Here is a 26,042-nt window from a genome sequence, read left to right as displayed (position 1 = left end):
TACAATGTTAATGTTATTATCTGTTTTACCAGTTAAGCACTGAACACACTGATAGAATACTGAGTCTCCTACTTCCTCAGTTGTTGTAGAATAGCTTACCGGTCATCAGCACCACGTGTGCCAACCTTCCACAGTACAACACATATGTTGGAACACGAAGAAACGGTAAGCTTGAGCCTGAGGGTGAAGTGAACTCCTTTAAGACTCAATCCTGAATCCATTAGAATCGCCTTATCGATAAAGTCCGCTCTCGCATTACCGGTGTTACAATCGTCACGTGATATTATTGTTTCCGGTATTACGTAATTTTGTGGTTGAGCAAGTCTGTACATAACGAGATTGATTCTGGTTACTGTTGTTAGAGATTTCCAACTAAATTAAATGATTAACATTCCGTACATTCATTGGTATGACAAATATTGTGCATTTTTTCAGGGTCATTTTAGTGCAAACCCCACCCCAATCAGTGGTTCCTATCAAAAGATATAAGGAAAAGAAGTTGACAGTATGATGATTTTTGTGTACAGCATTTCAACGCTTTTTATGTATATTGCATGGCACCAAACACAATATACAAAGTGTCATAAATCTAGATACGAAACTAATAACGACATGAAATTTTCACCACATATCTATTTTATGAAGAACAGCATATGAACTAAGTAAAACCTCTCAAAAGTGACCACTTCTTTGTAGACTGACCACTCAGAATATTACATGAATAAAGCAAGTGATTCACAGATAAAACTGAGTGTATTGTGTAATACTAAGTATACACAGGTACCCAATGCTTTTTCTGGAACAGCTAACTAGAAAAATCAGTAATATTTTATAAATGGCAAGTACTGGCATCACAAGTCACAATTAACACGTACTTCGGAAACATGCATGACAATCACTGAGATAACACAATGTAAGAGCAACATTATTTTTAAAATAGATTTGTTTGGACACTGCTCAGCTTTATTTGTCACATTGTAAGCACTAAGGATGATAATTATTATATAACACAATGACATCACTATACTACAAAGAGAAATTATAAATAGTTTCTGATCAAAAGTACCATCACTGCTATAAAATGGATCAAAACAGCAGTAAATACACCAGAATATAACAACAGGTACGTGTGAAGCCATGTAAGGTTGGTATCACATGCCAGTCTCCACTTTTGAAAAGATTATGCTCAACCTTGAACCTTATTTTGCAATTCCGCGCAAGACAACAAACTGCTCATCCCTGCTCACCTTCAAACTATACTTGCATCGATGCAGGGAGATGCCTTGAAGTCCAGGGTGATTGTAATGCTGAATTCTGAGCAGTGTTAGATGGCGATTTACCTTTAAAAGGGTCACATTTCCATCGTAATCCAACATCAATCGTCCTCCAATCAAAAAACACATGGCAAAATCGAAATCAGCATATACGGTTTGCCCAGAACCACTTTCTTCGTCCTCATCAGCAGCAGATTCACGCGGAAACACTCGGAAACTTCGGCTATCACATGTGCCGCATTCTTCCAATTAGAATTACGTACGAAATTATTTGTATGGGCTTCCTATGGGGATTTTTATTTCTCAAACTTTGATTTGCTATATTTCAATAAATACCGCATGAATTTTAATCCAGTAAAGTGCATTACGAAGTACGAAGCATTGGCTACCATTTACTGGAACGGCAGCTTGTGAAACGTTTATTGAAGGTGTATAATTTAAGTAGCAAAAATATGTGTGAAAAATTGGTAGGTTGGAAATCGCTACTGTTGTGGTGGGTCGGGCTGGAAACGCAAAAACCGCAAACTCCCTATCACAATTCCTGATCACAATTACGCAAGGGTTTTTTTCCCAAATAATCCCCCATACTAGCAGGTAGTGTACGGTATTGGAATACGGGGTGATTAGCAGTATACCTTTCCCCAGTTTCCCACAATCAATCGTGCCGGTGTTCTGGTGCTGTGAATCCTCAGCGAGTGAGTCGACTGACCTGGACCAGTTGGATTTGGGCCCATCAAGTGATGCTTGTGTAGGTACGTGTTAGTTTTATACTTAGAGTTTTGCCACTAAGTGAAGCTTGGCTCATGATAAAACTGCATGAGTAAAACCTTCGTAGTACAGACTCTGCCTTCTGTGTTCGCCCTCCAGTCACTGACTGGCATCAAGCTAGGACCACACTGTGCCATTTATGCACCTATTGTATTATTTCCCACCAGCATCAGTGGTGCTAGAGCTGATTTTTGTTTCTGTTCAAACAAGCACATTAGGCCACTCCAAAATTCTCTGTTTCCCGTCCTGGACTCAAGCATATTTGCATGCGGGCGGGCGGTCCATTTCCATTATTTCATTACAAGATTGGCAGCTTTTCAAGTCATTATTTGCCTGGTACAACCATAAAAAGCTGCATAAAAGCATGTTTAAGCTTGATCCTTCCTTTTTAAGTTGCAAAAATAACACAAGCGTGAGCCAACTTGACAGCACTGCTGACACCGTTTCGAGATGGCTTTTACTGAGCCTGTCAGTATGCAAGAATAACCGGAAAATAATGGAAGAATACGGAATAATGGAAGTTTTAGAGCTGACAGTAACTAGGTGCGGGCGGTGGACGGGAAACAGAGAATTTATTTGGAGTGGCCTTATGTAGGTGCCACGATTGAAATGTCCTCCTGTATGGCTAGGTAAATTTACTTTTAACTTGTTGTTTTTTGTGTGGCTTTGGTAAATAGTAAATCATTTGCTACCCTCCTCCATTAGGCCAACAATCGTAAATTCCTTGTTTCCCGTCCTAGCCAGACAAAAACAAAAAACACCTGTTGGCGGGTGGCTATTATTTATTATATTATTAAAATCTATTATTTAATATCAAGGATATTAAAGGGAGCCCATTAACTCCAAATTGCTTTTTGTCTTTAATTCAGGAGAGCTAGATTCAAGGTTAGTAGTAATTTGAAAGATTTTACTAAGATTCAAACCTCTAGAAGGGTAGATTTGAAGTGTTACAGCAGCCAAAAAGGCATTTATGTATATTAGGCCAATGAAACTTGATTAGCAGTTTCACGTCATCGCCCGCATGCTTTTGATACACCCGCATGGAATTTCATTATTGGTATTTCAGATCGAAATACTCTAATAGAGCAGTCACTTTTACTCTAATAGAGCAATCAGCTATACTCTAATGGAAAAATAGCTTGTTATAGATTAGTAAGGTATTTTTGCAAGAGTAATCAATGTAGCTAGATCTCGCTGTTTTTGGCAGAAATCTTCATGTTTGGGATGTGTGTTGTGCTTTTGGAAAATAATGAATAATGATTAATAACCGCCCGCCCGCATCAGATTTTCAAAATTCTGAGCGACAAACTGGCAATCAAGTTTCATTGGCCTTATAGAGCTGCTGGGTTTGCCATGCTTTATGGCGACATGTGCTAGCTATGTAGTACTGTACTTACTAGCCTGACTCTGTACCATCAACTTCTTGAAGAGATTCACTGCTAGTATTAGGCCGAATGCTATATCCTAAATAACATCAGAAACTCACATCAGAGTCCACCTATCCAATAACCTGGTCTTCATCCCAATGACACGACCACACAACTGAACTCTCTGCCAGTATTAATATTTAGGTCACGGGGCTGACTATTTGCATGCAGCTCTAAAATTACCATGCAGGTGGATGACAGGAAACAAGGAATCTACAATTGGTGGCCTTAATGCCTTCTGGTATTCATTTTTGTATTTATCTAGAACTCAAATTCCTTCTGATGTGTTGTCCCCCAAATACCGAAACATTTTTGTTTTCAAATTTTAATTTTATTGTGTATAATTTTATGTGCTCTTTGTGGTTGTTTGTTTTTGTAGTGATGTAATATCTGTGGGGAAGCACCTTGCACAGGCTTATGCCTTTTGTGTAATCTCTGTCTGTTGACATAAATTGATAATAAAATTAAAATAAAACAAATCTTTGATCCTATATCCTTTGTGTATCCTCCCCAAAAAAAGCCAAACCATGATGTTTTACTCCCTCGAAAATGTTCAACTATAGCATACATTAAAATGTTGTTGATACCGAAGATAAAGTTGCTACACTTGATTTTCAACCATTTCACGGTATATATCTCATGCTGCTAGCATAATAAGCAAGTACAATTTTCATTCATAATTTAAATATATGGGTACTGTACTGCCAGCCAGTTACATAGACTTGTGTGTATATGCAATTACGGGTTTACTTACAGTAAATTTCAACTTCCTCTAAATACTCATCATTGTTTTTGTCACAAGTCATGCACTTAGAAATGTGCTAGTCAGTGATTGTAATTTAAATCAGTGTGATGCATTTTTTTTTCTTATTTTGTTTCAACATGCATACAGCACTATGGTATAGTGGGAAATTTTCAAAAGGTTAATAAGTCAAAAAAGAGTGCTTGATTGGAAGTTCAAAAAATATTTTTGAAACAGTTCCTCTTTACCGCACTGCACCATACCGTAGATAATTAACTAGAAAGATTTGTGGAGGCTAACAGTAGTTGCATTGATCGTGTACGTAGCTGCTTTGACTGTCCTGTATAGATAGATATTGCATCTGGCTTTAGTAGAATTGCATCTATCTACTCTAGGCTCTTCCTTTAATGTGTAGCTTGAACTGTGTTGTTTAGTAGACTTTGCCTTAATCCAGTAGCCTGCAGATAGAGCCATAAATACTTGGTGTTTTTTCAGACCGTCTAGATTTTTGCTGTCTTTCCTGGTCATTTCACTCAGGCTAGGATAACGATTCTTTTAAGCTCTTATAGGCTTCAAGACTTGTGGAGTCTTTCATTATCACTCATGGTATAGCTATATAGCTAGCTTGCATTCACCTTCCAGTGCCTAGCTATACATGAGGGCTATAGCTAACTGATGATGAGAGACGTCTTATTTTTTAAGACAGTAAGTACAGGGGTCTAGACTCAGGGGTATCATGCACTGATACCCACAAAGAAAGTAGCTAGAGAAAGTAAACTAGAAAGCAAATTTGCATGCACTCAAACATTGTTTAGAGCTATACTTTCTTTGATTGTATTGTCACTTTAATGTTGCTAGCTATAGCTATAAATTCTGATAAATTACAAAAAATAAATAAAAATTTTGAAAACGCATTGTTATTTTCAAATATTTCTAAAATCTAACCTTTCAAAAATTTCCCACTGTATGACATATAGCTTTCTCACTTGCTTATGATTAGGGCTCAAACGAATATTCGAATACCATTTCTGGTATTCGAATATTCGTTTCAAAGGAAATATATAACATCAGTGGTAGAGTACATGGAAATTCTTGATCCTACATAAGCAAATCTATGACATAAGTGATCGAATCATGAATTGTATTAAAGAGACATCTTGTATAACCGCAGGATTATTGATATTTCATCCATATCAATGCTAAAAAAGAATATTCGAATATTCGGTAGTTGTGAATAAAGAATATTCGAATAGTAAAAACCACTATTCGTTTGAGCCCTACAGTTATGATAGGTGTGAAAAAAGGCATGTGAATTCATATTGTAGTGCATGTAGTTATAAAGAGTGCGTCACTTCTATACAATGGAAAATGGAACTATACATACATACATACATACATACATACATACATACATACATACTGTGTGCGTGCGTGGGTGTGTGTGTGTGCGTGAACACACTATGTACTACCACCTGTCCTTGTTGCTGACAGTAAAGAGACACATCCTCGGACATCATCCTGTGTGTAACTCTGCTCTAACAGCTAACATGTAGAATGTATAATCAATGGTAGTCCCATTACACATGGAATGATGGTCTGAGAGGTGAAGACAAAGATAGATAAAATAGTACCTGAGCTGATGAGGTGTCCGCAAGAAATCAGTAATCTATGTCCTTAGACGTTTTGCTCCCCCTTTGAGGGAATACGTGACCCACACAGGCAGTATGCAATAGTGTGCGTGTGTGTTTGTGTGCGCGCACGTGTGTGTGTGTATAATGTGTTTAAATACCATGAATTTTACACTCGATCTGCAATACTAAGATTAAAAATGCCCCATTTAATAATATGTAGCTGCTCATGAAACAAAATAATAAATTAATTTTAATATGGCAGCTAATTCTTCTTGCATTTATTTTAAATACAGTGTGGCTACAAGGAACCACATGCACGATACCAGTGGCGTGATGGTCTGGTGTCACCAGCATGATGTAATCTCTGTAAGGTGGGTGTGTTAGAAGTATTGTTGCTATAGATTTTATTTATTTGTTGATTAGCAAAACCCATTAAGGGTACAATGCTAATGTACAAAAGTCATGTGTAGTGGCTAACTAACAATGAGATAAATAACCTTTAAAGGAATCTAAATCACAATCACTTAAGTCTTCAATGTTCAAGTTGTTCCAGTCCGGGATTGTCTTAGGTAAAAATGAATAAAGATAACGGTTAGTTCTGGTGAACAGTTGCATGAGCTTTTGATCGTGGTTTGCCATGGTAGTTGTTAAGGGGTGTGGCGCTGGCAAATACTGTGTAGGAATGTGTATCATCTTGTTTACAAACTTGAATAACAGAATTAAATGTGAGTGTCTTCTACGATTCTCAAGGGATTGCCATTTCAATCTTATTAGCATATCAGTTATACTGTCTTTATGGTTCCTCCTCCAAGGTTTATTTAATACAAACCGTGCAGCACGATGTTGTATCATTTCTAGCTTGTGGATGGATGTTTGCTGGTAAGGGTCCCATATAGCAGAACAATACTCAATGGATGGTAAAATAATCTGTTTGTAAGCAGGCTGTTTTAAGTGGGGTGGACAATGATGGAGGTTTCTACGTAGGAATCTTAGTAGACAATTTGCTTTGTTGCAAATTGAGTTAATGTGGGGGGTCCATGATAACTTACTATCTAAGAGCACTCCCAGGTAGTGATGCTTCTCGACAACTTGTAAAGAGGTTTTGTACATTGTATATGTAAAATTACTAGTAGTGTGTAGAGTAGATACCCGTAGGATGCAGCACTTTTTGACATTAAACCTCACCTGCCAGATATCAGCCCATATTGATAACCATTGATGACTGTCAAATGTTTATCTAGACGATGATTTACATGGCCAGTAATAGATAGTGGCATATAGCCAGTCTACAATGACTTCTACAGGTATGCAACAGGTGTGTTCACAATGACCATATTATTTACTCCTAGTCAGACATGAGTCCAAGCACCTTATAATAAGTAAAATACAAATACTTTCGAGTTATCCAAGTACAGGCGAAATCAGAGGAATACTATAATTATTTTCTGACAGCACTTAAGTTTAGTACCCGTACTTTCAAATGTGTACTTAAGTTTAAGTACTCATGTCTGCTCCTAATTATAGTTTTCAAGAAAAGTGAAGAGGGTGCTGTGCAGTATGCAACACGTCCATCTATACATAAATCAAAAGTTTTTTTCTGTTTCCTGTTCCACAAATGTTTGGCTTACACACGTACCTATACTCACATTGCATACTTCTGTGTTGTCAAAAGACATCGTGCTGTTAGAGAGTAACCAATGCTTTTCCTTGCAGTTGAGCTGCGTGATTAGTTGGGATTCAGTGAACGCCTGCTCACAGAAATGACTTATTTGCATAGGTACGCTGTACTAGTGCAATGCATATTAAATGCATGGTTTTTTTCCATGTAGCTATACAGGATTAGCAATGTGACAGACAGCTATGAACAACCTAATCTATTATTGTACTTACTTATGTAGTTATGTGCGTATTTTTATTTTTTGTTTGACGTGACATTTAAAAGTCAGTGGTGCAGGAGTTGAGTCACTAACAACTATCACGTGGGAATATAATGGTTTATGCAATTTACGTTCAACCACACGCACATGACCATAACAGCAAGTGTCTGAGCTCATGCACTCGTATGCATAGCATGGCATTGGCTAGATTGCTGGCCTCTTTCTAGGAAGTTAGAATACATAATGTGACTGGATCTGTGAAACGGGATCTTATAGCCTTTCCAATTGCATGTACTTGGCAATCCATAACGTGACTTGTGAGTATGGTACCAGTCTGAAATTTGGTTACCTTACACTCCTAACATAGCAATATTCCTGGATACAATTTTAAGACACTGAGTTAAACACATGAGTGATGACTTGTCAAACTTGGAAATTTGGAAAGGCTATAAGACCCCTGGTCTTTTCACAGATCCGGTCACATATACCCTAACAGAACAATCATGTATGTACAATAACATTATCTCTTGACACCATATTGATGTGCACATAATAATAAAAATACAGTGTATAATACTTATGTATATGCAGCACAGAGTGGAGTTTGTAAACACTCTGATGTAGTAACAGTGAAACATTACTTAACTTTGCAATATTAAAAGGCTATGTATGATGTATACAGAACAGTCAGTCAAGAAGGACACTATAATAAACTATACTCTAATGAGGAGTCATCATCAATGCATAGTATTGGTAAGCAGTATCATCAAGGACTGATGGCTACTCTATAATTGCATACACCTGAATGGTCTGATACATTCGTGCACTAATGTACACGTGTATGTAATATTAGATAATATCACAGACCTGTGCATTGTGCAGAACACAGGGTTGACATGACTATGCACATGCTAGCTTGAACTTAGTTTCCCAGTATATGTCAGTGTACATGCTTTACTGATCATGTGATAGTATTCAAACTGCTATATATATATATATTGATTTTTACAAGCAATGGTATAAGTAAGCAAACAAATGCAAAATGACAGTATAATAGTGTACAAGTTCCTATAGTACTTCTTACTGTAACAATTAAATTTTAGAGGATTAATTCTCATAACTGTGTATGCATTATTATATTTAGTTATGGTATATTATTGCAACTTAAAGTCTAGTTATGTATTCATACAAGCTGACTGGTACCAAGGTGAATAGATTCAATCCAGCCAATAAGTTGCAATTGTTAGTTGTAGTTGTTATGAAGACAAAAATGCACAATATATAGTCAGACTTTAAGTACTATACCATAATAATATTTAAAAGCAGGAGAATAACAATTCTTATATGATCCATTAAGCACCAAAATATTTTTTTACATGTTTGTCACGATATATTAAATGAATTGAATATATTAATCATTTGAGGCAGCTAACCAATCAAGTGGTAGTCTCCAGAACTAGGGGATTGATTGTATCTCTTCTGCACAATGCTTGATGGAGAGATATTGTCAGGAGGATCACCTATAGCTTTGGTGTAGTGAGCAGAAATTGTATACGTAACTATCATACAAAAGATGGCAATGAGCTTCCAGAAGTGTTCATGGATGACATGTTTTCTTTGGTGAAATTTGATTTAAGTAGTTATATAGGAATTAACATGGACTCTGAGAAAACATAATCTGCTATTTATTTACGTATACTGTATAGAGGACTTTACAGGCTCTCAAAATATTTGAGGTCTTTATGTGTGGTGAAATTGTCTTATTGTCTACTAGGCTCATAGTTAAAGCTAGCAGTTATTGTTATTAGCAATAACTGTATAGTGACCAGCACTGAAGGTCTGACAGCAAACACTTGCTGCAGCCTTAGTTAATATTACTAATTGCTTACAATGGTTCTATAAGCTTCATTAACATTGGTACAATTATTCTCTAACATTTGTACATTGTTGGCTTAACTTGGTCACATCATTTTGCAGATTTGTACAAAACTGAGCATGCTTATGGGAAGGAGGATTACATGTTCTGCATGCTATCATGCAGAATAACTGCATGTAAGTGGTAACTTTCATACCATTGAAAACAATACTGTTCTCAGCTGTGCAACGGCAGAATAGCTGAAACCACATTGGCCTCTCTGCTTGTGAATAATTAAATTCTTTGGAACATCACGTATATTCAAGTTAACAAACAATAAAAGGGAAAAAATCAGATTTGTGACTATTACAAACAGCAACTAACTATGCAGTTGTAGAACTAGCTACTGTTTTGAATGAAGGACCCCACTTTGAATATTATAAATTGCAATATTTGAAATACCATTAAATTACACTTTCATTTTTACTTAAAAATATAATTTAGGTACATGACATAATTATGTGTAAATAGTGAAGTTTGGCAACAATCAGTGGTACAATTGTTTTATTTTTACATTTTTTCTCATTCTATGTTTCGTTTTAAGGTTTAGTAAATTTACAAATATTTCTTGTATACATGATGTACACATTACATTAAGAAATCTTAGAGGTGTCTTAAATCATGCAAATATTATAGTCAATGCACCTATGTGCAAATTTGTCCTTTGCACACTTATCAAAACTGCCCAATCCACCGTGATGGTTTGAGCCTTGAAATAGAAGCAGTGATGTTAATGCTTAATATGTGATCACCAACATCGTAACAAAACTACTTCATGTGAGTAGGTGTACAGCATAGTATACACTAAACAAGATTGTAAATCTTTAGTAAAATCTTGAATGACGCACTTACAGAGGCTCACTCTAACCATACCTCACAGCAGTATAATGTACAAATCAATGACTGCATCTGGCACATCATGTTTTGAAGGATCATTATTAAATACACATACCGTACTTAATAGGGTATGTAGTGACCTCTAGATATTTGTTACAGTGTACATAAGTAGTCTACCCAAAAGTTATATCTCAGTATGATATTAATAGCAACAAATAAGATTAAACTACGCAGTAAATAAAGTAGCTGTGCAACAACAAATATAGCAGCAATATTGTGTACACACTAATATAATAGACTGTATGTCTGAGTTAGTGGCCATTTATCAGGTATTGTCCTCGATGTGTATCACATCCTCCTTGACATAACTTGGGCTATCAAGGATTGAGAGCTTGGCAAATTCAGGGCAACCACTAGCAACCTCATGTGGCTGCTGATCTGATTGTGGACTGACACTTTCAATTTCATCCGATGTTGAGGTTGAATCAACAGTTGAGGATATCTCTTCTGGCAACCTCTCTACTTTTTCAGTAAGAATGGTTAATTTTTCATTTGATTCTTGAGCATTTTTCTCAAGTTCTTTGTTTCTTATTTCCAATTCCTCAATTCTCTGGGTTGACGTTTGATAGGCTGCAGTCATCTCCTGGAATGATAGCAACATCTTGGAGAACTCAGTGATCATCGGTGCTAGGTGATTACCAAGTTTACTGATGTCCTCAAGATGAATCTGTAATTTATCGCTGTCAACCTGTGAGGTGAAGGACATGAATAAATATAAATAAATTACAAAGGACATTACATGGCAAATAGTAGCATTACAAAATCATTACATGGCAGTTACATAAGAATGCCAACATTAATCTTAAGACACAAATAGGTTTGTGGCTTCCTATGAAAAATTAGAGGCAAAAAAGGTAGCACAAGTGGAAAGGAATTTGCAACCTACTATGGGACTATTAGAACAAAAATTATCACCTGATGTTTCCTCCTACTTGTTTGTCTACTTTTATACCCAATCACAGTAAGACTGTAAGAGTGTATAAAACTTGAAGAAGTTTATTTACACTATATTTTGTATGACTTAAGCCTGGCCCACCAAAATTTATTACCCAACCATGCATGATTTGACCTGTACGGTTTGATTCAGTCTACTCTTTATGTACTTATTGATAGTGAAATGATGCTCTACCCCAAGGTGGTGACACTTGTTCAAGCTAACTGACAAAGAGGGCGTGTCCCAAAATTACATGTTTATGTGGTTTCAGTGGAGCTCATAGTAAAGCTACAGATGATTCAGACTGCAAGTCAATGCTTCCAGGGTAGAATGAAACTGCTCATACACTCACTCAATATTAGAGTGGGGACCATAGCACATTGATAAAAAGTATTGAAACAAGCTGGAGTAGTACACAATATTAAAACAATAAGCAGTGTTTGTGCTCAAGATACCATAATGGAAATGCACAGTAGGGATATAACACTTCTTATTGTTTTACTGTGATTTAATATCGTGCACTACTCCAACTTGTTTCAGTACATTATATCGATGTACTATGGTCCCTACTAATTTTAAAAATTTTGTGTACTTGTTTGTCAACTTTTTTTGTAAAATAAGATTGTTATGACTGGTGAACTAATGCAAAGAATTAAAATGGTGCCGCGAGTCCCAACTATCAATTATCGTCTGAAAGTGAAGTACCTATTATGTTTCATTGTCAGCTATGCTCAACCCGTTACACAGCATAGAACTGCTTGAAAAGCACCTCTGAAATCAAAGTAGCCGCTATGAAAATTATGGACAATTTCTGTTATGAAGGGAATGTGCTACTGCCAAATCAATACCTTTAGCTGTCAGCAACCTTTCACTGCCAGCAAAGATAAATGGGACACAAAGGAGGACACTGGTAAGTCCATGAAGAATGCATTGTACATACAGTGGTATGCCAAAAGGCACATGTCTGGCTGAAGCAACGTTGAACAGAGAAAACATCAAGCCCATAGCTTTAGCCATTATTGAGTTACACTTGTCTAAAGGCATCAGTCAGTTACTTACTCAGTCAGCAGAAAATTCTGTGTATTTTTTTTTTAATTCCGTAGTGACTTGTTGAAAGCATTTGGGTTAGTTTTACCTAACCAATGCTGCCTCATGGTCGTCAGAGAAAAGTGAGGCTGGTTTTGGGTGGTTTGTTCATGGACCATGCCCAAACCTTTATGGTCCCTACTATACAGTACTATTGTACTGTATGATACTCTGAAAACCTCTTTGTCTTTAACGTTGAATCCTTATGATTTTACTTCAAGAGACTTGGAGCTGAGTAGCTTTCAGTTGCTATACTACCTACCTGGCTAGTCCATAAAATTCACAAGTTTTAATCCTTACAGATTTCTAGTGAAGTAGCAACGAATATACTTTTTGTAAACATCTTGACTGTTCTATTGGAGTATTTTAGTGCAGAGTGACTGCTCCATTAGCGTGTTTTGATTGTTCTAGCGGAAGGGACATACAAAGAAGCATCTTGGCGCAAAATCCCACCAGCTTATTAACATGACAACCTATATCAGAAATTTCCATCGGTTGCTCTTGTTTGAGTTGCTGTCCCATTCTTGTTTCTCAGAATTCTATTTGAAATCCAATAAACATAATTGATATTTACCTCAAAAATGGCATCCTTCTCCTTGCACACACACTGGATGTGTTTACATTCCTTTGTGATGTGTTGATCAAACTATCAATAAAGAAGATAACATTATACTAAATCTATGGATTTTGAACTGCAATCTATACACTATTTTCCCTTAAACCGGCAAATAGCTTTTGGGAATGCATGTTTACACAATATGGGCATGCTTTGTAATGTTAGGTGGGGTAACTTAGTTCTTATAGCCTGAACTACACATTGTTCAAAAGTCTATTTACTGGGCTACTTGGAGAAGTATAAATGAACACTTTAACTACAGCAGCTTGCTTGTTACGAAGTGATGAACAACAGCAAGTCACATCTCCGTGCTTCAAAATTCCTGCCACATCTTTAATTTCAATTATGGGTTTACTCACGTGAGTCATATATGGTCTGATTGAAAATTTTAATTTTACATGTGGAACTTGTTGCAAGTTGATAGTAGCAACCACCATTGAGTGATGGAACATTTTATAGGGGTATGAAAAGGGCCTGGATGTTTGCATGCCAAAAAGTTATTTGCATGGCTAGTTTTGGCCTCACTGTTTAGTGTTAGGGAAAACTCTTGGTATCATTTTAATCCTTGTTACATCACAACTAGAATGACATAAATTGCATAGCCATAGGATGGATGCTTCAAAAGGTACAGCGCTTTGTGTAAGGCATGTGTATTTGGGCCAGTTTTTGGCCTATGCGGGTTTAAGGGTTAAGGAGCAAACATGGGTAGAATAGCTACTAAAATTACCAATGGCTATTGCATTTGTTTTACTGATTAACTGGTACACCAATACACTTTAGATCCATTTGCCTAGCAGATCACTACAACATTTTATTACTTTTAATTGGTAGACTTTTGCCATGTGTAACAGTAAATTCTCATATCATTTACCTCTGACACAGGTATTTTCTTCTTACAGTTCCCACACACTTTAGGAGCATTAGGACACAGTTCAGTGTGTTCCTGTAAGCATCACCACATCACCCACAACACTACACTACCACACTACACACCTGTAGTTCAATGAAGGACATCTTCTTGCCACAATCCTTACACTCCACTTGTCGATGAGAACAATTCTCTTTCAAATGCTCTTCCAGTTCTGACAACAGCACTTGTTTACCACATCCAGAGTTCTTACATACAATCGTCTTAAACTGGCAACCATCCAAGTTTTTCTGTGTAAAGGATACAAAGATAAGGTGCTATAACATGCTACACATACTATACCATCAACTCATTCAACAATCCTGTCCAATCACGTCCAACCATATAGTTATCACTCTTCACAGCAAAATCTCGCCAAACCTGAGGTGATGCAGATTGTGTTATACTGTTCATAATTTTTATATGCACACATACATGTAGAACACATGCCTAAAACCACTTTGGAAAGCATCCTCGAACTCAAAACAACCCTCTGGTGGTTATTTGCAATGAGTATAAATGAACATTAAGTGAGGGTATTCATCTTCATAATATTGTTTCACAGGCATAGAGAAGTTTACAAGGAGAATCCTGGAAAAAATAGTAGGAAGGCTTGCTTTACACCCTGTATGTGCATGCCCATGACATATTTGTGATTTTGATTTTTTGAATGAAAACAACCCAAACCAGGCCGTTGTTTATTGCTGGGAGATTATGTCCATTCTGGGATTAATCGTGGTTACCTCTGAACATGTAAGTATCACCACATCACCCACAACACTACACTACCATACTATACACCTGTAGTTCAATGAAGGGCATCTTGCCACAATCTGCACACTCCACTTGTCGGTAAAGACATTTCTCCTTCAAGTGTGATTCCAAATCTGACATTAACACTTGTTCACCACATCCAGGGTTCTCACACTCCACTGTGACAAACTGGCAGCTGTCCAAATGTATCTGTGTAAAGTGTACAAGATAAGTTGTTATAACATGCTACACATACTTCATTCAGCAATTCTGTCCAATCACATCCAACCATGTAGTTCTCACACTCCACTTTGAGGTTAGCAATCTTCACAGCAAAATCTGACCTAACCTGAGGTGATGCAGATTGTGTTATACTGTTCATAATTTTTATATGCACACATACATGTAGAACACATGCCTAAAACCACTTTGGAAAGCATCCTCGAACTCAAAACAACCCTCTGGTGGTTATTTGCAATGAGCATAAATGAACATTAAGTGAGGGTATTCATCTTCATAATATTGTTTCACAGGCATAGAGAAGTTTACAAGGAGAATCCTGGAAAAAAATAGTAGGAAGGCTTGCTTTACACTCTGTATGTGCATGCCCATGACATATTTTTGATAATGAAAACAACCCAAACCAGGTTGTGTCTCATTGTCAAAACTATGGCTGGGAGATTATATCCATTCTGTGGTTAATAGTGATATCATGATGTTGATATGTGTTATAAATAATCGTGATGTTGTGACATCACATGCAAATAATTATGCTACATTCAAAATGGTGGCACATATGTACTGCTGTTGAAGAACTCAATCTGGAGAACAAGCATACACTTCTGAGACAATACAGTTTATTGTGTTAATGAGTTAACAAACTCACTTGTTAGAAACTGTTGAATTTCTAAGGATCATTAAACTAACTGTGCATATTAAACTATGGCATTGTGTTGAACAGTTGGATCATTGGGGTGGTAATGTAAACCACGAATCCCTATTTTGATTCATCTAAAAATAATGGAGCATGTAGCCTAGCTATAGCTAAAACTTTATGACAGAGATTAGTACTGGATGATAGTATAGTATAAATTATAATGATAACAAAAATATCTTGATTTGTCGATAATGTTAAACTGTAGGCTAAGTGTACATGCATTCAATCTCTGTAAGTTGCAGATTGATTTGGAGGAAAAGCCACTTGGCACTACCTATGAAAGAAATTGATGTGATGGATGTACAGTAATGTACTCCAAAACCCTCCATATATTAGTTAATGTCATGCAATCCCTTTTTCCAATTATTTACTCATCTAGTATAAATGAATGGGCTTCACTTTTCGACTATCTAAATGTACTCAGGGCCTCAAGTGTTCTGATATCGCCAAGTCTGTCACAATTAAGGACAGTTGCTATGCTGTAAGAATGCATACAATCTCCTGGATAACTGAGATGGGAGGTTGGTACATGACATATACATGTCTATACTGTACAGCTCTGATCTGAATGAAAATAGAAATACCATTTATCTATGCATACAATTGTGCATTCACTGCACCAAAAAAGATGGCTTTGTAATTTTTACTAGTACTCTGAAACAAATATGTACACTCACTTCATCAGTTGGATCAGGGTCAACCTCAAAGTTAGGGTCCCTAAGATAAACAAGTCAAGACACACAATGGTTATAAATTTCTAGTGCGTCACAACAAAACACTTATGATTTTACAAAATACTTATAGTATATTAAAGTCAAGTACCACAGTTATCTTGGATTGGTGAATTGTGACTATTTCAGTAATAGCCCGCATATTTTGCACAAGTATACTTTTTGTGAAAAACAAAATCTAAAAATGGTGATGAAATCATGAATGCAACAGAGAAAGAAAGAAAAAACGAAACTTAATTTTAATTGAACTAATACTCACTGAAGCAAGTCAAACTTAAAAACACGTCACCTTAAATATTTGCCTGCTCATGGAGGCTTCATTTATCTTTGTTTCATTCCTGTAGCCGCAATAGCACATATGACACTAAGGCCTTACATGTTTGTTTACAATGTGGTAGACGTAAACAAGATTGTCATATTTAAAGCTCTTCATACGTATGTACATGTGCAGGGCTAAATCTATATCTTGCCAATTCATGGTGAATTTTTAAGCCAAATTCCTTGATTTCACAACTTTTTCACTTAGGCTTTTAAAGGCCGCACTCTTTTTATATAGCTTAGCTGTTTTTGCATGGATTACTTTTCTCTTCCTATTGTAATTTAACAAGTTGATGTTGTACTACTTCTAAAAACCAGGTGCCATGCAGCTGGCTAACTCATCTGGAATTAACCAATATGTTTTTGGTTGTGCAATAATACATAATTAATTTACTGTAATTTTCGGATTTTGTAATTCATGAATTTTTTGTAATTCTTCAATTACATTACTATGCACTGCTAAAGAAGCACTTGTTAAACAAACTGCTTTTAACAACATATTACACACAGAAGTATCTTCTAAACTGCTTTATAGTTTGACTATTATGTTTTTCCCACAAATTCTCTCAACAAAGCCTCAGAACTGCTCTTCATTTTTGTTTACATGCATATGTAGGAGATACGCCCCATTCCCAACTCGAAGGGATAGGCTATTCCTGGTAGCATACAAGGTTAGCACTGTTGTTTCTCAATTGTTAAATGCCTGTAAAACCTGAAGGGAAGGTAATTCACAAAGTCTGAGGAGACTTGCCACACCCGTATTTCATACCACCGAAAAGAAACTACCTCAGAAAAGAAACTACCTCAGAGCAAAGTTTACCTGTGCGGAGGTTTAGTACAACCTTCATTTTGCTTTTATTTCTTGCATAAAAGCTGCTTTGATGATTTAACGATTTTGCTCAAGTAGGTGCATACTGCTTTGATGATTTAACGATTTTGCTCAAGTAGGTGCATATGGACAAACATAGGTAGATACGTAGATAGGTAGGTACACACACACACACACACACACACACACACACACACACACACACACACACACACACACACACACACGCCACGCACGCACACACACGTGCACACACACACACACTTTTACAAAAACAATTTCAGTAAACCAGGTGTGTGCCCACAGCAGGTGTGGTGGAGAAGGGGGGCTGCCACCCCTGTGAAAAAATTATGGGGGGATTAGCCCCCCTAAAATTATCTGATGGAGAGCATAGCATCAATACTTCGAGATACTCTAATAGAGCAGTCAAGCTTGAGATACTCTAATAGAGCAGTCACAGTATCCTCAGTGTAGTAAGCTACATGTGTAGTTATAAACAGTCTAGTTGGTGAAAGGCAACTATTGCCAGCAGGTAGCTAGTGTATATTTTATTGGTCTTTGACTTACAACTAAGCCATGGCATCACCAACCTAGACTCCCAGCCTCCCCTAAATAAAAGTGCCTCTGCCACCTCTGCCCACGAAGGTTGGCTGTGGGTGCACACCTGGTTTAAAAATATTATTGCTCACTATAATGCTGAGACACAAAAAGGAATAGAAAGGTTGAGAGAGTTTTGCTGAGACGGTTAAAATTATTAGTGGACATTCATTAAAGTAACTAGGTGTACAGTTATAGCCAACCTGTAGCTAACTATGCATGTACACTTAGTTTAAGAAATTGTTTTCAAAATATATTTTTATGTACACGAGCAAACATTTTCATATTAAAAACAGCCACTTGTTTATCACTTTGAAATAGAATCAAGAGTTTGTAATATAAAGTAGTATAGAGTTAATTGTGAACTCTTGATACACATTATCAGCTTATTGTAACATCTTCATCAAGTAATTCATTACTATGCACTACTGAGGAAAAGTTGTTTGAACAAACTGTTTTGAACCACACACTGTGCATAAAATTACCTTCACAAATGGTTTTCAGTTCTATAGTATACTGCTTTCTAATGAAAATTATCTCGACAAAGCCTCTAGACTGTTCTTTATTATTGGAAGAGACATGTCCCATTTTAGATTCGCTATTCCTAGTAGCCTATGAGGCTAGCTACACTCTTTTTTCTGCCATTGCATCTATTAGGGAAGGTACTCATAACTCTCCAGAAACTAGTATTCCAAACCAATATGACACAATAGAACAAAGTTAACCATTGAGGAAGTTTAATACAGCTATTTTTCATGTAATGGCTGCTTTTAGCATATGTAATATAATAAACATATTTCTCATATGCATGGGAGACTTACAAACAAACAAACATATACAAAGATAACATACGCTTGAGTACAAGTCAGTTCTTCATGAACTTCTTCACCATCTTGTGTGTGTATCCTGCTTCCTGGCATTGCTCACAAACAAAACAAATATCTCGTTTCCTGGTTAGACAATAATTATGTAACTGTCACAATACAATATCATTGGATTTATTATAATAGTTAACTGGGAGTGGCCTGAAAAGCTGAAACCCAATCTCAGATTTTCTAATATCTCAAAAGTTGCTGGAGAAATGTCCTCAGATGCCTTATTTTTTAGCTACACCAATTTTCAGAAACTCCCTTTTAAAAATCTTAGATCCGCCACTGTGCAATACACTTTTACACAACACTAAGGAGCACTTTAAATAAGAAGCGATAAGCAGCAAACATCTTCAGTGTTTTGAAATTACAAGCATCCATTTTTAAAGATCATGTGATCTTTTTATATTATTGGATTTGGTAGTGTGTGAGGATGCTAGTGGCACTGAGTTTAAGGTGCTAGGATTATATATGACAAATCTCAACTAATACGTGTACAGCCATGGCAAACATTTGATATTTTCTAAGTGGCGTGCTTTTCAATTATGTTGGTACTTGGTACCATTTTATTAACAAATTCATGGTGAGTAAATTGAGTAATGTGGATCTTTCTATTGTTAATGATTGCAAGTACACAGAAAAATATTTGGAATTTTCAACTAGAGTATGGGTCATAGCACATCAATAAAAAGTACTGAAACAAGCTGGAGTAGTGCACAATATTAAATCACGGTATAACAATAAGAAGTGTTATATCCCTACTGTACTCAAGATACCATAATGTAAATGTACAGTAGGGATATAACACTTCTTATTGTTTTACTGTGATTTAATATTGTGCACTACTCCAGCTTGTTTCAGTACTTTTTATCAATGTGCTATGGTCCCTACTCTAGTTGAAAATTCCAAATTTTTCTCTGTACTTGTTTGTTAACTTTTTTGTAAATAATTATTATGACTGGTGAACCCACGCATACTGCATCTGAAATAGCACTGCATGCCCCAGCTTTAACAATTATCGTTTGAAAGTGAAGCATCCATTACGCTTTGTTGTCGGCTATGTTCAACCCGTTACACAGCAGTACGAATCAAGAACTGTTCAAAAAACAGCTCTGCAATCAAAATAGCCACTATGAAAAATACCGACGATTTCTGTTACAAAGGGAAGCCATCACGCACTACCACCAAATCGACACTTTTCGCTGTCAGCAAAGATGAATGGGACACAAAGGAGGACACTGGTAAGTCCATGAAGAATGCATTGTATGTACTGTGGTATGCCAAAAGGGCACCTCTCGATCAGGCCAAAGCAATGTCGAAAAGTGAAAAAATCAAGCCCGTAGCCTTAGCCGTTATCAAGTTATGCTTGTCTGAAGGCATCAGTCAGTTACTCAGCCAGTAGAAAATTTCGTTAAATAATTTTCTAAAATTCTGTAGCAACTTGTTGAAAACGTTTCAGATCAATCTGAAGGCTTGTTTAGGGTTTTACCTAACTAATACTGCCTCATTGTTGTTAGGGCTGGTTTTTTGGTGATGGCCACGCCTACTCCTTTGTAGTCCCAACTTACTATCATACTGTATGATACTATCGTACTGTATTATCAAACAGTACAGTAGTACTGTTTAGTAAAGTGACAGGCACCGCCCAATTAAAAAATAATCACAGAAACATTATATTATGCAATGAAAATCACTTTAACGTTAATGCACGTATCAAACTTCAAAATACAGTATTAAAAACAAGAAAATGCTTAGATGATGGATATTGTTGAATCTTTAAAATATTGCCAAAACCCGATTTTTGATCTGCCTGCCTGACTAGTCACAAGGCTAGGTAAAACGAAGCAGCACATGGCTACCATTTCACTACACAATAACAAACCTAATGTGTTTTGGGTTCCAACAAGTATCTGCCTTCTGCACTTTGTCTTTCCCTTTTATCTTCAACTAACATTGGTACCTGCCCTATGTGCAGAACCATCTCCACATTAAACATTTTAATGCCGGGGCCCAGGAACAGGGATCTAGAACACATGGTTATGTAACTTTTTCAAATAGCATGAGGTTTCCTTATGCCATCCTGCTGAAATTAATGAAGCAATACACCAAAGTTGTTTGATTGTGGTGTTGACAGGAATGTAGTTCCTATCAGTGACTTCAACGTGCTGTAAGAATAAACAAAAGCATTGGTATCTAAACTAAAGTGACATAATAATTAATATATTGAGAACCAAGCATTAGTGTCCTATATTGCTATGTTGATAATGCTTTAAAGTAAACGACATGTTTTAAGTACATATAGTGAAATTATGAACATGCATGGCTAATTAGTTACAACTGCAAGGGAGCTAAGGCAATTGTAGTTAGCTATACACAGTATAACTACATATGGTATAGTTTCAGTTTCTACATGATGTTTACCTTACTGTCAATAAAGAGAAATGAATTTGTGCATACCCAACACAATTTTGCAATTATAGTCACTGCATGGCAAGCAAAGGTTCAGAACTTTTCCTATGCTAAGCACTTTCAGCTTTAATGTTGTAGTGACACATAATTATACCTCTTACGTTACAAAAACCCAGTAATTATCCATCAGTGAAACAGTTGTGCTACAGTTACTTTTGTGTCTGTTCATTCTTTCTGAATAGCATGTCTAGCCAGGCGTCCTTTGAGGTGGGAGCTGTAACTCACCAGAATATTCTTTGCTTAACTATGGTATCTGCATGGTTCCAGTAATATTATTTTTCAGATGCACAGTAGTACCTGTCCATATGTGCCAGCCTGAGTTTGTGGATGAAGACTTGCATGGAACAGACAGAACAAAAAAGTGTATATCAAAAAAGAAAAAAAAATGTTATGGCCTAGGCGGGGATTGCACCCACTATTACAACTGGAGGTGCACTGGTGTTGTTTTGACAGGAATGCATCAGCTCAACTTTTCAGCACTCCTTCCCAACACCACTGCCTTCATCACCCTATAAAGAACAAACAAAAGCACATATTGATTTGCTACAACAACACTCGAGTTGCCAGATTATAGGTCAATACGTGCTTTGCATGTGAAGTCGAGTTGTAAAAAGGTGTGTACAAAAATGTTTAGAATTTTTAAAAATAATGTACCAGATGTGAATATGAACCCACTACCTCCTACATGCTAGTCAGGCGTTCCACCACTTGAACAGTTTGTGCTGTGATTTTCAAAGGAATGTAACTCAAGTTTTCTCTATACCTTGACCTTCTATGTGTTGTAGAGAATGAAGCACATGAGAATAATCTTAGAGTAGCCAGATGGTGAGTGCTTTGCTATCAGCACTGATTGTGTTGAATCTTGGTGAGTAAATTAAAATTGAATCCCACAATCACAGCTTGTTTGGCAAAATTCAATCCCACAATCAAAGCTTACTTAATTCCCTATATAATAGAAGAGAGATAACAGTATAACATCAAAGAAATCTAATGATTTCTGGACATAGTAAGCACTCCTATTAGGTATGCAATATCTCAAGGTAACGAGATATACATAATGCCTCAACAAGACATATGCACTGGTTATCTTGAGTCAGTACAATATGTGATATAATATTATTATATGCACTGGTTTTCCTTTGATCTGAGGTGTGAAAGTGGTACATATAATATATATAGATCACATGGTCTTCTTTTTCTTCATACAAGGAAACCATAGCAAGGTGTTAATTTTCTGCATTGAAACTCTCCTGAGAACAGTGCACTTAGATGCCACAAGACAATTTGAAGTGCTTACGCCATTGTAGGTGAAATAGGTATGTGTAGCTGCACTTATAAAACAATTGCTGGTCCAATCTCACCCTTTAACGATCAGAACATGTCGCCTTGCACTTAACGACCAAGGTATGCCATGACCACACCCCTTAATGATCTGGTTGCAATCAATTGTAGTTTTGCTGTAGAATTTTATATGGCAAACCACACCCCTTAATCTATTGCATAACCCACATGAGACATGCAGGGAGATCAAGTAACTCTAGCAGCACAAATTCACCTGGAAAAGATGCCAAAGATTCTCGACTGTCACTAGAATCAAAAAATTGACAATTTAAAAATGAAGTAGGATTCTAGTAATATTGAATGATGCATAGCCATGTGGGAAAACCCCGAATTTCGCATTGAGCAGATGGTGGTAACGTGTAATGTAGGCCACATTGCTGTTTCAATGCCAAGTACGTAGGGATTTTTTTCATCATACAGCTAACATTGTAATAGCCTAGTATTCATATGGTACCACTCAAACGCAACGTTGTCTCACAAGACTGCGAGCAATTAAAAAACTTGCTAATTGAGGGGAATAGCACCTGTTTTGCTTGTGAGTAATCATCCCAAATGAATCAGGATGAGTACTCATGAGTGAAATGGGTGCCACACCCTTTAATTAGTTACTTTTTAAATCACTCACGCTCTCGTGAGACAATGCATTTGAGTGGTACTGTATGTATCGCTTGTTTCACCACTGAAATCACTTCATTTTTTAAATTAGTTGTACCAGTCAAAGTCTATGCATTAAAGCCTAAAAATAAAGGGCTATCAGAAGCCAAAAAGCTATTGTGGCAAAGATTGGTTGTAGCCATTAAGCCACACCTCCACCTACTTGCTAGTCCAGCTGTTGCCAACAATCCTGCCAAGTAGGTTAAGTTTGGACTAGACATCAAAGGAATAGGGATTGTTGAAAAAACTCCATGAAACAAGAAGGGATCACTGAAGGATTGATAAGGAACATGTATCAAGTAAACCCACAAATCCCTATTTTGATTCTGCTTACTTCAATGACTCAAAATGGGTAACCATGTTCCTTCTTGCTTCATGCAGCGATCCCTATTCTTTCAAAATTTCAAAATATGTCTACTTTTTCTAAATCCATTTATGGATAATGATAATACACAATACTAATTATAAAACACACACCACTGGTTCAACAAAGGTGAATCCAGAAGCTAAGAGGAGGGGTACAAACAAGATCAGAAACATACCATAAGAGGAAAACCTACTCTGAGCTATACAACTATTTACAATCTGTTGTAGTTCATGCATGTATACACATAAATCCTTTAAATCACAAATCATGAATTACAAATCAAATAGAATGAGATGCCACTGGAGTAACAATCGCTCCATAAATTTAAGTATATGGAAACTTAATCAAGTATACGTTGTTTGAGATAAGTATGGGAAATGTGTACTGTTTGCTTTTACAAAAAAAAACAAAAAAAAACACCATAAGGTGTGCAAAGTCCCACAGCCTTGAACCATAGATATTAGAGAGAAGAGATAGGCAACCGAGCGCGCGCCGTGTATATCTACCATTGATTGTGGTTGAAGCACTCCTCGGTATTGATTAAATCCATGCTGACAGGATGGCAGTTTGTGGTTTAGTCGTCTTACAGTTGATTTCAACCACCTTGTGGTATTGTAGTTGATATACAAGACTTTTAATGCTTCTGGCTTCTGTTGATTAATCGTCTTGGGTGGTTTTCATCGCCATTTACGATTTTGATCATCAATGGGTACCTCCGTTTTTTGTCTACCTGTTACGAAGAACAGAAGTCTAGTTCCACTGGGGAAATAGTGCTGAAGTCTTCGCAATACTTTGAAGTTTTGCACAGTACCACTGAAAGATGTTTCTCGCATAACAGCGCTTGTGTTGAAGTTGATAAATCATGGAGTAGTATTTTAAAGAACCGAGATGAGACTGCCAAAGGGCATTAATCAAGCGGAATAATAAAATGAAGTACACCATGCAAAACTATGTTACTTTAGGGTTACTGTGGCATTGTTTGCCAGTCGAAAGTGAACTTACCATGAACACAACAGGTACACAAAAAAAATCGTGTCAACGGAGATTAAAATGATGGATAGCGGCAAAAACTCACAACAAGACTTACAATAGGAGTTTGCCTAGTACTTGTAAAACATAAAGAGATTGTCATGAAATACTCCACGCCCGTATAAAGTAGTCCAGAGCAGAAGACACTATTTTGGCCTCATGAATTCACCAACGGCGGAGTGTTTCAGGGCGCGCGCTAGTTTCTAATCCCTGTACTCTAATATCTATGCTTGAACTATCTACAGACGTATAAGTTGATCAAAAATTTCCTGTTGTAGCTCAAGTAACTGCATCCATTTATAAAAGTTGCAAGTAATATGTAACTAGTTACTTTTTATAAAGTAATTGCCCCAACACTGCTTCTCCATAAACCATAGATACTGGTGGGTGTGCACAAAAGACCGCGAGGTACTCTTACGCGCAAAAATTACGTAAAAAAATGTTTTTTACGGTAAGGTAGATCCCCTGCAGTTCACCTGTCTTTTGTTTGAGAATTGCTTTGTATTAAAGCAAACAGTAGGCTCTGGCAGCTAGTACAAACTTTTAATGTTGTCACAATTATTGCACTGACAAGAACTTGTAGTAAACAAGCCTATTAATTAACCGTCTAGCTACAATGGGCTAACGCTGCTGTTCTTGTGGCAACATTTCCAAGCGCTCCGTGCCGTTGTATTACCTTCGAGAATTCACGCTTTACAATCCTCTACTTGGCTTAAATAACCTGTCTAAACATGCAAATCCACAACAAAATGATTCTCAAGCCGTTGTAGCAAGCCGGAAGTTGGAAGTGAGAACTGTTGTTTTTCCCAACGCTCAGTAATAAATTACGCACAGCAATATTGTCAAATGCTTGTCGCATTTGTATGATTTCAACACTTGTAAGGCTTGGAGTGCTGCCCGATTAACAATACTTCACTAACAATACATTACAGTACTCACCTGATTATCACCGAGTCACGATTGATGATGCGCGTTAAACATACGCTTCTATTAGCTTTCAGGTTCAAACGCCCACTTTGTTATCTTTTAAGTATTTTTGTGTTATTTGCTTTGGTAGCTATATATTTCTGAATG

At 36.7% G+C, this 26,042-nt stretch overlaps 1 protein-coding gene and 1 long non-coding RNA gene across 11 annotated transcripts in view; one reads left to right on the top strand and one right to left on the bottom strand.

Annotated features, from left to right (window-relative positions):
• The window catches only part of LOC136265456 (uncharacterized), a 44,330-nt gene extending 36,527 nt beyond the window's left edge, over window positions 1-7,803 (top strand). For 3 of the 5 annotated variants that reach the window (XR_010705533.1, XR_010705531.1, XR_010705529.1), the window contains 3 exons: window positions 6,136-6,213; window positions 7,556-7,619; window positions 7,672-7,803. This is a non-coding gene — a long non-coding RNA (uncharacterized lncRNA). Of the gene's footprint in view, window positions 1-1,889; window positions 2,027-6,135; window positions 6,214-7,555; window positions 7,620-7,671 lie in introns of those variants that run through there. The other 2 variants (XR_010705532.1, XR_010705530.1) reach the window with 2 other exon arrangements.
• Window positions 7,804-10,668: 2,865 nt separating this feature from the next.
• On the bottom strand, window positions 10,669-26,042 carry LOC136265450 (TNF receptor-associated factor 2-like). 6 transcript variants are annotated; one of them, XM_066060304.1, is made up of 13 exons: window positions 25,908-26,003; window positions 22,341-22,522; window positions 21,875-22,086; window positions 21,672-21,830; window positions 19,092-19,189; window positions 16,442-16,481; window positions 15,084-15,176; window positions 14,876-15,037; window positions 14,378-14,455; window positions 14,161-14,325; window positions 14,039-14,110; window positions 13,126-13,197; window positions 10,669-11,219 (listed from the first exon to the last, which is right to left on the bottom strand). In XM_066060304.1, the coding sequence occupies exons 5-13, from the start codon at window positions 19,157-19,159 to the stop codon at window positions 10,797-10,799; spliced, it is 1,173 nt and encodes a 390-aa protein (XP_065916376.1). In that variant the 5' UTR covers window positions 19,160-19,189; window positions 21,672-21,830; window positions 21,875-22,086; window positions 22,341-22,522; window positions 25,908-26,003; the 3' UTR covers window positions 10,669-10,796. The 6 variants fall into 6 exon arrangements, with proteins under 6 accessions (XP_065916376.1, XP_065916374.1, XP_065916375.1 ...); XM_066060308.1 differs by having other exon boundaries at window positions 10,927-11,114; window positions 11,171-11,219; window positions 21,672-22,086; window positions 25,908-26,004; XM_066060302.1 differs by having other exon boundaries at window positions 21,672-22,086.

Source organism: Dysidea avara, chromosome 9, assembly GCF_963678975.1.
Source record: "Dysidea avara chromosome 9, odDysAvar1.4, whole genome shotgun sequence".
In the NCBI taxonomy this organism is placed as follows: Eukaryota; Metazoa; Porifera; class Demospongiae; order Dictyoceratida; family Dysideidae; genus Dysidea; species Dysidea avara.
Note: the sequence above shows the minus strand (reverse complement) of the source record. Positions and strands in the feature narration are given on the sequence as shown.

What these genes read in the sequence shown, in the direction of transcription:
- LOC136265450 (XM_066060303.1), bottom strand. Translation starts at nt 19,159, where the DNA reads ATGCCAGGAAGCAGGATACACACACAAGATGGTGAAGAAGTTCATGAA. An exon ending in TGCCCTTCATTGAACTACAG is followed by an intron (nt 14,456 to 14,875) that starts GTGTATAGTATG and finishes GCATCACCTCAG; the next exon opens with GTTTGGCGAGATTTTGCTGT. An exon ending in TGTCCTTCATTGAACTACAG is followed by an intron (nt 14,111 to 14,160) that starts GTGTGTAGTGTG and finishes TGATGCTTACAG; the next exon opens with GAACACACTGAACTGTGTCC.